We start from the raw sequence: 12,349 nt of genomic DNA, 5'->3' as shown, positions 1-12,349 counted from the left end.
ACTCAGTCACACATGAGCCTATTTGAATTGCAAGTGAGCTCTGTTCACTACCAGGAGCAGGTAAACAGAAGGAAGAAGTGAAAAGAACAGGAGGAAGAGGGGGGGGGGGGAGAGTGACAGTGGGTAAACGAGAAGCGAAGAAAGCATACAGGCTCCACTGACCAGATGACATTCACAGAGTATTTAGCAGGACAAGCCTCCACGTGTGAAGGTCTCAGAGAGACGGAGGAAAAGAGTGTGGAGAGTGCCTTGGGAGCCTTGCACCACACCAAGGCACACAGGAGGTGGGACAGCCCTGAAGGAACACCTGAGCTCTGAAGAGACATCTCTTGAAGTAAGGGGTGAGCAGCACCTCATGGGAGACGGAATCAGTGGAACACCCGACAACAACCTGCTGTCGCTCCTCCTCTCCTCGCAACCGACTCTCACCCCCCTTCCTCCTCCTCCTCCTCCTCCTCCTCCATCCTCTCTCCCTCTCTCATTTGATCCCATCCCTCACTCCCTGCACCAGAGAGGGAGAGCGTGCACAGAGAGAAGGTAAGGGGATGCATGCATGCATGTTGTCCTTGCAGAGCATGTGTGTGTGTGTGTGTGTGTGTGTGTGAGTGCGTCAGCGTTTCAGATTTCAACTGGTTGTGTAAGTCAGCAACTTGCTTCTTTGAATCAGTTGTTTGTGTGTGTGTGTGTGTGTGTGTGTGTGTGTGTGTGTGTGGTCTCTGGAGGGTTGTTAATAAAGCTGAGACAGATGTAAAGCACTTTTAGTATGTCTTATGATTGTTTTTGCACGTTTAAAGGTTGGGGTCATCTCTCTTTTCTCTTTGACAACTGCTAGCTTTTTTAATTATTTACAAATAGACAAGTGTGACTATGAAGTGGGGCAGTGAACACAGTGAATGAGCAGCCATAAACTAAAGAAAGAGTGTGATACTATATAAAAGTATGTGAACGACAAGCGGCGTGAGAGGTGTAGGTGCAAAAGGAGAGTGAAAGTGAGGAAAACAAGGGAAGGTTTATATATTCAAAGGTACGTGCATGGAGTTAGAAAATGAACCGTAAAATCCTATCAAGTTGCATGGTAATTGCATGTTACCCTTCCATCATTTCGTCAACCCCCACCATGAATCACAGGCCAGTTCTTTGCTCGTAGTAGTTTGGGGGGGACAACGGATCCTGCAGGGACCACCCCATGCCATTTAATCTGTCCCTGCCCACAGATAACAGAAGGCAGATGGTCCTGCCAGAGCCCAGGGAGACAGAAGATAGCTAATACAATGTGCAGACAGATAGCACACAGAACTCAACCTGTCCCCCTGAAACTGAGCCTGCATCAACTTCTAAATAAGGGGAACAAAAAAGTGAAAAACAGGCAGAAAAAGAAAAGCATAGAGAGGAAGAAAAAGATAAACAGAGCCGAGCTCAAGTATCTTTAATTAAAACTCAAGCAGTATCCAGAATAAATGCAGTCAGTTGACAGTCTGGGATAAACATAATGGAAAGAGGAAACTCATATAAACAAAAACAACTCAAAAAAAAGAGCAGAGCGTGAGCAGGACCATCAAAGTCATGAGCTCCTGTGTATTTATTTATTGAGGGTGGTAGTTAAGTTCACTAAGCTCCCTCTCGCTCTAAGACCCAGCCTTTTCGCCTTATGAAAATTCAATTGGCCATAATTTGCTGAGGAGCCGTATGCATATTTTATCAGCGGGTGCGTTTTGAAGAAACAAGCCCGCCAAGCTGTTTTGTGTCTTCATCTTTATCAAGATTGAATGAGGGGAAGTGTGAGAGGGGCTGTGAGGTTGTGCAGCCATCTGCTAATATGTGCCACACTGGGCATTTGACATGGGAGCTAAAGTAAACACCAATCAGCTTCATATGTCTGGCTGAAGCACAGAGAGAAATCCATTGCGACCTTGTTGCCTGACTAGAATGTTTTTCTCTTTTGATTCTAACCATCTCTTTTCTAGTTTCACTTTCTCCTCTTCTCCTCTCTCCATCTTCTTCCCTCTAATTACTCTAGGATCCAACATCCTCCTCTTCTCGCTCTCCATTTCCACAGCCCTCCCTTCCTCTCTCCCCTCTCATTTCAATCAGTTTTTCTCCCTCTGCATGTCTCTCAGTTAAAGCTTTATGGGTCGTTCACTCCCCTCTTTCTTTGCAAGGATAATGAGCAGGCGCCTCTGTGTGACTTTGTAGCTGCGCGACGATCTGTGAGTTTGAATCTCGGAGCGTCCCGGGGCCCAAAAGGCTCAGATGTACCTTCTGTAGCTGCCTCCGTGGTTCCACTGCTGCTGTCATCTGATCTATGGGGCACAGCACTGACATAATACACCTTGTTAGGGGAAGGCGGGGAGTGTGTTGGCGAAGGCTGTGTGACTTTGAACAAATGTGTTTTCTCAGGAGAGAAAGAAAACAGTGAGACCTGTAATCATCTACTATCACTAAATCACAACCGCACGCACACAGGAGCATGCCCACATATAAATGTACAGATAAAAGGACTGTGAAACACTAACCGAGTGCGAGAGAAATAAAAAAAAAAAAAACGGGGGAAAAAGACAGAAAGAAAGCCTGAAAAATCTGATACCAGTTCTTCTGGTTTAGGCATTGCATTAATCTATGCTGAATGGATTTGACTGCATCAGAGCACCTCCAGGTGTTGTTTGCACACTCCTCTCTGCATCAGCACGGCATCGTTTTCTCAAGATAAGCCCCCTAATAATCATAATCAAAGATATTTCGAGAACAGACCCATTCGAACCCTCAAACTAAAAATAGAAATGTAGATATAAAGGCAGCGACTTCAGAGCGATATTAGCAACCCACTTCACACTTTGAAAAGTGGTGCGATGGGTGATTTTTTACAGTGAGTGTCAAGCTGTGCTACACACACATCCCAGAGTAATATAGCATGGCAATTTCTTTTCCCTGGTATGAATAATTCTGTCTGAATAGGATAGGATGTTTCTTCATATCAATGAATCATCAGCCACTACAGCTCTTTAGTGTCTGCCTGAATGGTACAGTAGAAATTTAACTAAGTCTGCATGTGTGTGTTTGTGTGTGCGTTGCTGATGGGCTCTGATTGATGGTTTTGACCTTTCCACTGTGCATTTTCAGAGCGTGGGAGCCATCCAAGACGTAGGGACGAAGACTAAAAGGCACGAGAGAGTGTGAATCCACTATGGCGCTGTCTTGGTGTCTTGGTGCAGCTTTGGCACTGGTATGTGGATCTTTGTGGCCCCAGGTGCACTCAGGTGTGGCACCTGAGAATGAGGTGCCACTTCGCCCAACTACGTGGTTACCAGAAGGAAAGATCACCTCTGTAACCCTACCTAAAGGACGAACTCGCAGGTAACAGATGGAAAGCATCCATGTGGTTGATAGCTTGTTTCCACTGAGAGCATAGCAAGATTGTTTTCATTATATTTAATGATGTGGTGTCATAAGAGGTGGAAAAGGTGCTCATATCTTTGAAAAAAAAAATTCAGTTTTTCAGCATACTTTATGCTATTATTAGACTATAACTATCAGTACATTAATTTGTGTACCAATTAAACTGTGCCTAATGAATGAAGCAGGTTGAAAGCAGTTTCAAATTAAGCAAAGCAGACTAGGTAATTGCTAAGAAGTGACAGGTAAGTGAATCACCAAACAAAAAAAGGTACCAATCATGATTAAGATAAATTGAGATTACGATTAAGATTAAAATATATTCAAAAGATTAAAAATATATTCACCCCATGATGACATGAAGCTGAAATAAATCAGCAAGTGCCACATAATGAATTCCTTGTCAAACTGTAACATTTCCTTAATGCATACACTTAATATTTTTGTCTAACGATTAGACTTGAAATGGACTTAAAGTATCAGTGTAAACAGTCAGGTAATTCATGTGTTTCTAATCCAAACAAGTCCATGATAATCTCAGCACTTGTGTAACAGCTGAATTCATGTGAAACTAGATGCTGTCCCTGCTTGACGTTTTTCCTCATTTGCATTTCATTTAAGACCCACGATTAAAAACTGAGGTCTGCTCAGTGAGGTCGGTAACAGTAACATATCACCACCCATTCCCTATCCACCTTTCGTGGAGACAGAGGCTGATTCCAGCAGCGCTGTAGAGAGAGCAAGAGGAAGTGGAGCCCATTTGGCTTGAACCCTGCACAACAGTGCCAGTTGCTTTTCTGAAAGCAGGAGCTGAAAATTGCGACATGCATCTCCCCGTGAGCTGCAGTCTGTCCACCAGTGCAGTCAAGCAGGACCACATGGCAAATAATGGAGAGAAAACACTGATTCAGAAATTAATCACTCTATTAAATAATCCACAAAGTGCCCTTGAGAAAGAGTGCTGCACATCTGTTTGGAAACAATCACCATCTGTGCAGAATAATGAATAAATGTGTTTGTGTGGTAGGAAATAATTATGCTGTTAATAAATTTTCACGTAGCACGACTAAATGTAAAGAAATGTTAAAGACTTCTTCTATTCAGTCGTCTTTGCTAGGCAATAAAGAGTTGAATTGAATTTTAATAGGCCACCACAGCATAAGCGTTAAAATGCCCTTCAACAGCAATTCAACTGCCATATAATATGCAAATCCAACATCCAACATGCAACAGCACAACCATCGCCTTATAGTTTCTATGCTAAGCACGAGCTCTGATGGTTACATCAAGCAGACAGATATCCATCTGAAGCCGTCAGTGCGGCCTTATCATCTGATTCTGAGGTCACCTCTCCTGATCTGCTATCAAATGAATGATCAGCGTGTAGGCAAATGGAAACACAGCGACTGGCAAATGTCTGAAACGGCTGTAACTCGTCAAACTTTAGTAAATGAAATTATAACCGGCCCACCTTATCTAAAAACCATCCAACAAAATGAAAGAATGGGCACCGAACAATATCTTGTCTTCTCATCCATCACCTTGCAGCTGAACAGAAGCAGGATGCTATCTTTCTGTCATCCCCGGTGAAAAAGCAAGCTGGATCTCTTTGGTGTTTCTCCACAGGTTATACTTCACGCTGAAGAAGAAAGCTCCGGGGATGTCGGTGACAGTCAGCCCCTGTGACCTTCCCATTGAATGGACCTTGGCTGCTCGCACCCTGAAGGACAAACCCCTCAAAAACATGCAATGTGAGTGGACAGTAAGACCACAAGCTGCACCTTTTGATACCCACTTAACTTGAAGACCTCACTACATGTGGCTTAGCCAAGGACATCGATTAGAGATTAGGGCAAACAGTCTAATCTTACTTAAGTTTCGATGTGTAGATGAGACTTTTAAACCAGATATGTGACCAGAATTGGTAGCATAAGGTAAAGAGGTGCATTCTAGCTTTGTGTTCTCATTATTTGTAGCTTGAAGGTCATGCTTTTACTGCAACTGTTACACAAATTTATAGGCCAACAAACTGATTTCTGTCAAACAATAATTTCACTGTTGAAGCCTCAGTGTGTTTCCGTATTATGAAAAGTCCGCAAATTTAACAGCCCTACATCTTATCAGCACATTGTACCCATTTGTTGAAGTTCAAAGCACTGTAAAACGCATATATTTTTTCTAAATGCCACCCAATGTCTTTGACAAGGACAGAGACAGCGAGTGTGATCATATCTGTGTGTCACCTGGTGATAAATTTTATCTGAGGCTTTTCATTTCGTAAAACACACACCACAAAAAGCTCTGCCAACTCCCTGTTCAAATATTGAATAAAACAACAAACTAAAACTGCACTCTGTAACAATCTGTTTCTTGCAAACCAAAGCAATTAAATAAACTCAAAGGATTAAATATATTCTGGCACAAAGGCTTAGAATTAAAGTCAGGCAATCAGTGCTCAGAGGAAACAGAAGTAATCGCATTTCAATCCTAAAAAGGCACAGATTTCTGGGAAAGGAAACAGGCCTCAGTGTTTTCCAAGAGTATTTTTCCAGGTTACTTAAACAAGCTTCTCCACATGCTAAAATAACATTATGTTATAAAATGACACATGAATCATTCAGACCCTGAGCTCATGGGTCCCCATTGCCAGCCTGAATAATTCACTTTGATTCGGTAACATTTGGTCTCATTTTTCATCTCTAGGAGACATGAACAGTGAAAACAATTGGTGAATTTTTTTTTTTTTTTGTCTGTGTTTATCTGGCAGTAGCGTCATTCAATTGAAGAGTCTGTACTTCAGAATGAAAACACTTTAGGTGTTGAATGAAAATACTGGCAACCATTTTTGAAGTGGCAATTGACATTTTAGATATATATTTGTTTGTTCATTTACAAGGTGCTTAGGATTTTCTCTGTCAGCGAGGTTCAGTGTGATCAATTGTTATAATGTACAAACATAACGCTTTTGGTTTAATAACATGTACTGTATTTTTTTAAAACAGCAACACCTAAACAGTATAAAAATTGTGTCCACTGCTTACACTTTGGTGAAACATAACATGATTTATGATTTATGTTTTTCTGTTTGATTTATTAACCAGTAAAATTAAATTTATAATTTTGCATTAGCATACTTCTCAGTAAATCGCTATAGCTAATTTCTTTAATTTCAACTCTTGTGGCATTGCTAAAAACATATTACATTACTACTTTACGGGAAAGCAACTCAAAAACACCAAATAAAGAATTTAATTTTGGTAAACATACTTATTTACGTACTGCCAGCAGTAAAATAGGAAGTTAATATGAAACCAGTGGTGATTAGCTTAGCGTAGGAGCTAGCCAGGAGGATGTGCTACAAATTGAAATTAACAGGTTAGCGCAATGACTGTTTTCTACAGTCATTGGGTTAGCAAGCTACGTTGAGCTAAAAGTCAAAGCTTTCTGTGTCACTATGGTAACTTACCAAATCACCATGGTAACTTACACTGAATACCTCTGGTTGGGATCAGGTTATGTTCAGATTTTCTGTTTGAAGTCAGCTGGAAGCGCCATGTTTTCATTGATTCTTTTATTCAAAGCATATTTTTAAGTGCAATATAGATTATCTGCTGCAGGAATACATTTTATGTATGCATTTTGTTAAGCTAAACCAAAACCAAGTCATTAGGTGGTGATACAAGAATGTTGTTGTTGTTTTTTTATTGCTAACTTTGTCTTAATATGCTACTATTTCTGTTTTACACTGCTGGAATTGCAATTACTACAGGACAGATTAGAAAATTAATTAACGTGTGTATTACCCAGAATACCCACACAATTAATAAAATTGATTTAATTTTGATTTGGCAACAGATTAAAGCGATTTCCATGCCTCATTTTTTCAGTTACGGGACAGTAACCTCTAATGTATCACATGTCTAATGTTTAGCTGTGACGTTGTAAACAGCAGTATTAAAATAATTAAATTGACTTAAAATGTTTATTTTTAATGCTCTGTGCATTAAATCTAAGATTAATTAATTTTCTGCAGTATTAATCTCTTGTCTTATTTGCAAGAGTGTTGTTATTTACTGCTCTAATTTTTTCTATTCTTTATAGATTTTTAATCGCCAGTTTATCATCATCTGATAATGTCTCTGACTGGGAAAGGTGGACCTCAAATCTCTTATTTTGTGTGGAAGAAGACTCATATGCAACTTTTTGTATGTGAGCACCATAGAGCCTGAAGCAGAAAGCCCAGCTTAACAGAGAAAGCTGAAAAGCGCTGTTGTTGTGTTACATTTTATCAAGTTGGCCAACACAAAGAGAGCCAATGGACTTATATAGTTCTTTTCTACTCTAACTGAGCACTCAAAGGGCTTTTTAGTCCAGTCCTCATTCATCCATTTACATGGACATTAATGTATACCTAAGCAACATGTCTCACACTCACACTCTAATGTATGCACTGGGATCATTAGGGTGCCTTTCTTAGGGCCCAAAGACAGGCACGCAGACTGGTGGAGCCGGGAACAAACCACTGACCGTCCAGTTGGTAGACAATCCGTTCTATCTCCTGAGCCACAGCTGCCCCCCATATTGTATGCTGTTTATCTAATCTGTACAAAAACAGACTTCTAATAACGTGGTGTTTTTGTGTAATTAATTATGTAATTTTCTGTAATTATTTATTGGATGAGTGCACTGACTTCAAGGAGGCTACATTAAGCAAACTCCATACAGAGTGTAGCATGCATCTTATCCAATTCAGAGCATGAAAGTAATGAGCATTTCTTACGGAATGACAGCTTTATTTCTTTAACACTGTAAAGAACCTAATATGAGATAATCCAAACTTTATAAGGTCTCCTTCAGGCATGTTTTGATATATAACCTGAGTTATTGCACTTGTTTATTGTTGGTCTCATTTAATTTGTGTAGATTCTAACATTGATTTATATTGCATATTAAGTTGTGCAATATTATTTTATGACTTTGCAGAATAAAGTTTATTATAACATTAATTGCTTCATTTAGAGCACTTTATAATTTTATGTGTAACATTTAAGTTATTTATTATCACCCTTTGAAAAAACGTTAGCTCCTTTCTGCTGGTGTGTATGTCAGGATATAAAGTTCACACTGTCCAGCTGCACTGGTGTTTATTATGGAGAATACTTTTAAGACAACCTATAACCCACCATTCACCTACAGCTCAGGGAAACTAGAGAACAAGACACCAGGGTTACACATATACGAATTATGCTACTTTAGATAATAATGTTTGTCTGAAAATCATGTCTAATTATTCTTCCTGATTTAAAAATCCCAAATCTGAGAATGTACAAATACTACCAGATGTGCAAAAGCTACCACATGCAATTCAAGTCCTGCTTCACTCTAACTAACTCCAACTGTGTGCAGCAAAACATTTATCCTTCAGTGAGTGAATGTGAAAACAATCTTCTAGTATCAAACTTTGTCATTGTGCAAGGTGACGGTCAAATGCACAAGTGAAGTAAGAATAAGCAAAACATATTCAAGTGTGTCATTTCGATCTATTGTGGTTATAACTAGCTTTCTTTTTTCTTCTTTGCTCACAGGGAGTACTAAAAAGAGCATGCCTGAGGTGTGGTGGCGAGGTCCTGGGACAGAGGAGAAAATACACAGCAATACTGGCAATGCAGTGGAAAGCTACAGTGGTCCGTCCTATCCCAGTGCTTCCATCTACATCCTAAGGCTACGCTCCAAACAGCAGAACACCAGAGCTACAGTGTACCTTCATGAAGGCCTGGGACCTTCAGGCATCTTCCCTCTGCTCCCAGCTGACCCGCAAGTTCACACATTAGGTGTAGGCATGACCAGCGTCACCCTCAGCTGGGCACCCAGTGCCTCCATAACGAGCCTCCCACATACACAGACCAGTTATGAATACTGTGTCCTTGTCAACTCACAGGAAAACTACCCCAGCCTTTGTGCTGCACAGAAGAGTATGAGGAATGAGAAAGACCAAAAACAAGAAAAGAAGGACAGACGGAGCAGGGTGACGGTCTGGCCCATTTTGAAAGAGTGGTGGTGGCAGCAGTGGGACACTTATCCTGAAAGTCCTCAAAGTCCACCAGCTTCCCTCACTGATGAGTATGAAGACCTCCAATGTGTGTGTCAGGGGACAGAAAGTGTTTGCACCGTCTCAGAGCTCCTGCCTGAGACCCAGTATTACTTTGATGTCTTTGTGGTCGACAGGCTGAATGGGACCAGCATGGCATACAAGGGGACACTTGCTCGGACACATGAGGAGGCTCGACCTGCTATTACCGCCCTTAGAGAAGGAGAGCTGAGGTGGGTGACCTTCCAAGACAGAGGCTTCAGCTCGGAGCAGTTCTTCAGTTTCCGTCCTCGGGGTTGGCAACAGAGTGGCCTCCTCACCTTGCAGAGCTGTGGGGAAGGTGAAAAGGTCAAGGTGACTGTATCTAGTAAAGGTCAGGTCTTGACCTCTCAGGCTGTTGGGCGAGAATTAGTGCACATATGGCTCCAGGGAAGTACTTCCTATCTCATCCACCTGGAGAGAGAAGGAACTGCCATGGACCACACGTCTGCTGTTACAGACCCATCGCTACCAGAAGGTCTGACAGCTTCAGTCAAAATGCAGACCTCATCAGCTTACCACCGCAGAGGAGTCCCATCTCTGCCCTCCACCTTACAGATAAAATCCTTCAACCGATTGCGTGGTTGCAATAGTGTCACACTAGCGTGGATGGGAACAGAGGAAAGAAGCCTTTACTGTGTGTACCGCAGAAAGCTTGGAAGCCGTGAAGCAGAAGCTGGCGGAGCATCAGCTCTAACTGCACCCTGTCTGGGGCCAGAGTCCCGCTCTGACACCGAGAGAGTTCTCTGCAAGTATTTCCAAGAGCTGAATCCTCGGCGGGCCGTCACTACAGCTGTGATTGGGGGCCTGGAGCCAGGAATGGCCTATGTGTTTGATGTCTATCTAATGAGACGCTGGGGGATCCCTATCAAGTATACCAGCAAGATGGTGAAGACTAGAAAGGAATGCTGAGCTGCTGCCCCCTACAGGAGGTTTTTAAACTGTCTCAGTTAAGGGACAAATGCATCAGCCACGGGCATGCTATAAAGACTGTCCAAGAGAACGAAGCCATTTGACTGTTGTAGAGAGACTGTTACCATAACAAGGAAATATTCCCTCTGGAGGAGCAATGGTTACATTCAAGATCTCCACTTACAAGATCTGTGCAAGTGGATAGAAAGCATATGAGAAGGATCTGCACACCAGCAAAAGTTCATAACATTTACAATACAGTTCCTGTGCTTTTGTCATTTTTTCCATTGTTGATCATAATAATAATGTGCCAGTTGTCCAAGTGCTTATTTTGTGTCAGAATACAAAGAACGGATGAGGTTTGTGACGACAAAAGTCAAGACAAAAACAACAACAGAGACTGTGCCAAATATGCAACAGAAGCAGATGGGGCAATAATTAGATAACATCTGAGACGCGGGGGTTGTAGTATATATCTCCAGTGCTGCATATTGTACAGGCTTATAAACACAGATGGGTGCAATCTACAGATGCTAAGTTCAAAGTCAGTGTGTATCTTTGTGTTCTGCTCTCGCATGAAGCAGTGAAAATACTTAGTGACTTGCCTCATTGTCTTTGATGTATTCTTGTGCTGCTTCAAACTCATTAATAAATACTTGGGTATCCGTATGGTTCTGCCTGACTGATGCATGTATTAGCACTAGTTTGTGAAATTCTAAATTTAACACTTCAGCTTTTATCATGAGAAATTAAGTCTTTTGAGTTGCTCAAGGCCACACTAATCTGTGGCATTTAATTAAGGGGAGATTTGTGATTTAATTTGGTGAATAGATTCAAACTAAGGTTGAAATATAAAAAATGCATTTTACGTAGACTTTAATCTGCTGATAGAAATTTTTCAGGAGAAAATAATATAGAAAAAACAATGTTAAAAGGGGTAATTTATATATGGTGTTATCACTTCAGACGGAACAGCTTTAACATCATTAAACAATAATTTGTCTGCAGCATCACTGTTAGCCTCAGTCTTGGCATTTGATCATGCTGTTTACCATATTTGGATGGCAGGGTGGATTTAAATTATTAGCTAGCATCCTTGGTAATCAAGCTCCACCCATAAGCTATACAGGTTCAATGTAGAGACAACTATACCTGCTAAATAAAGCACTAGAATTCACTTACTAAAACTGAAAGACAAACCTCTTGGACCATTTGTATTTCACACTAATCTAATGTTTTTGATTAGTGGAGTTGAGACCTGCCAAAGCTTAACTGGCTACAGCTGCCTGGGTCTGGACACCTGTCAGTCAAATGGCAGCTGCATTTCACCCTCCCTGGAGTTTATATAAAGGGTATAAATCCCAAAACCATTTCTGTAAATGGTTGTTAACATGCCATTTAATGGTGTAAACTTGGAGTCTATGAGTATTGAAAAGCTTTTACAGAGCCTCAAGTGGCCGTTTTAGTGAAAAGTGGTGCGGCACAAGAATTGAAACAGTCTTGTGTTGTATACTTGATTTACAAAGTGGGGAAAAAAGTATTTAGACTTTTTACTACAGTAAAAATTATAATCCTGCTTAAGTATTGTAAAAGTGCAATATTTTTAAAGGTACAATGTGTAAAATCTCACAAATAGATATTAGTAGATTGCAGATTACAGCCAAGGAAATTCTGTTTTCTTATCCCTCCCAATTCAAATACATAATCTAAGCTACAGTAGCTGGTGTAGGACAAACAACTCTGCATCTACAGTGAGTGTAGGCTGTCAGTCCACTGCTTACCTGAGTTGTCAATATGCCGGGTGTCCATGTCTATTTAATCTGGAGGAGGCTGTAAACCTTGTGAAACCCCTGTGAAAGGAGTCCGATACGAGTCCATGAGTCATTGAAGCTCACTTTTGTCCAATTACAGCAATACTGA

At 41.0% G+C, this 12,349-nt stretch overlaps 1 protein-coding gene across 2 annotated transcripts; it reads left to right on the top strand.

The window, feature by feature from the left end:
- Positions 1-252: 252 nt before the first annotated feature.
- ndnfl (neuron-derived neurotrophic factor, like) lies at positions 253-11,089 on the top strand. Of its 2 annotated transcripts, XM_039621572.1 has the most exons (4): positions 253-537; positions 3,118-3,351; positions 5,017-5,141; positions 8,976-11,089. In XM_039621572.1, the coding sequence occupies exons 2-4, from the start codon at positions 3,182-3,184 to the stop codon at positions 10,427-10,429; spliced, it is 1,749 nt and encodes a 582-aa protein (XP_039477506.1). In that variant the 5' UTR covers positions 253-537; positions 3,118-3,181; the 3' UTR covers positions 10,430-11,089. The 2 variants fall into 2 exon arrangements, with proteins under 2 accessions (XP_039477506.1, XP_031598079.1); XM_031742219.2 differs by lacking the exon at positions 253-537 and having other exon boundaries at positions 3,069-3,351.
- The last annotated feature ends 1,260 nt before the right edge of the window (positions 11,090-12,349 follow it).

The sequence above is a fragment of the Oreochromis aureus genome, linkage group 13 (genome assembly GCF_013358895.1).
Source record: "Oreochromis aureus strain Israel breed Guangdong linkage group 13, ZZ_aureus, whole genome shotgun sequence".
NCBI lineage: Eukaryota > Metazoa > Chordata > Actinopteri > Cichliformes > Cichlidae > Oreochromis > Oreochromis aureus.
Note: the sequence above shows the minus strand (reverse complement) of the source record. Positions and strands in the feature narration are given on the sequence as shown.

Coding starts and splice junctions, on each gene's coding strand:
- ndnfl (XM_039621572.1), top strand. CDS start 3,182: ATGGCGCTGTCTTGGTGTCTTGGTGCAGCTTTGGCACTGGTATGTGGA. Junction 3,352..5,016: donor CCTAAAGGACGAACTCGCAG/GTAACAGATGGA, acceptor GTTTCTCCACAG/GTTATACTTCACGCTGAAGA. Junction 5,142..8,975: donor ACCCCTCAAAAACATGCAAT/GTGAGTGGACAG, acceptor CTTTGCTCACAG/GGAGTACTAAAAAGAGCATG.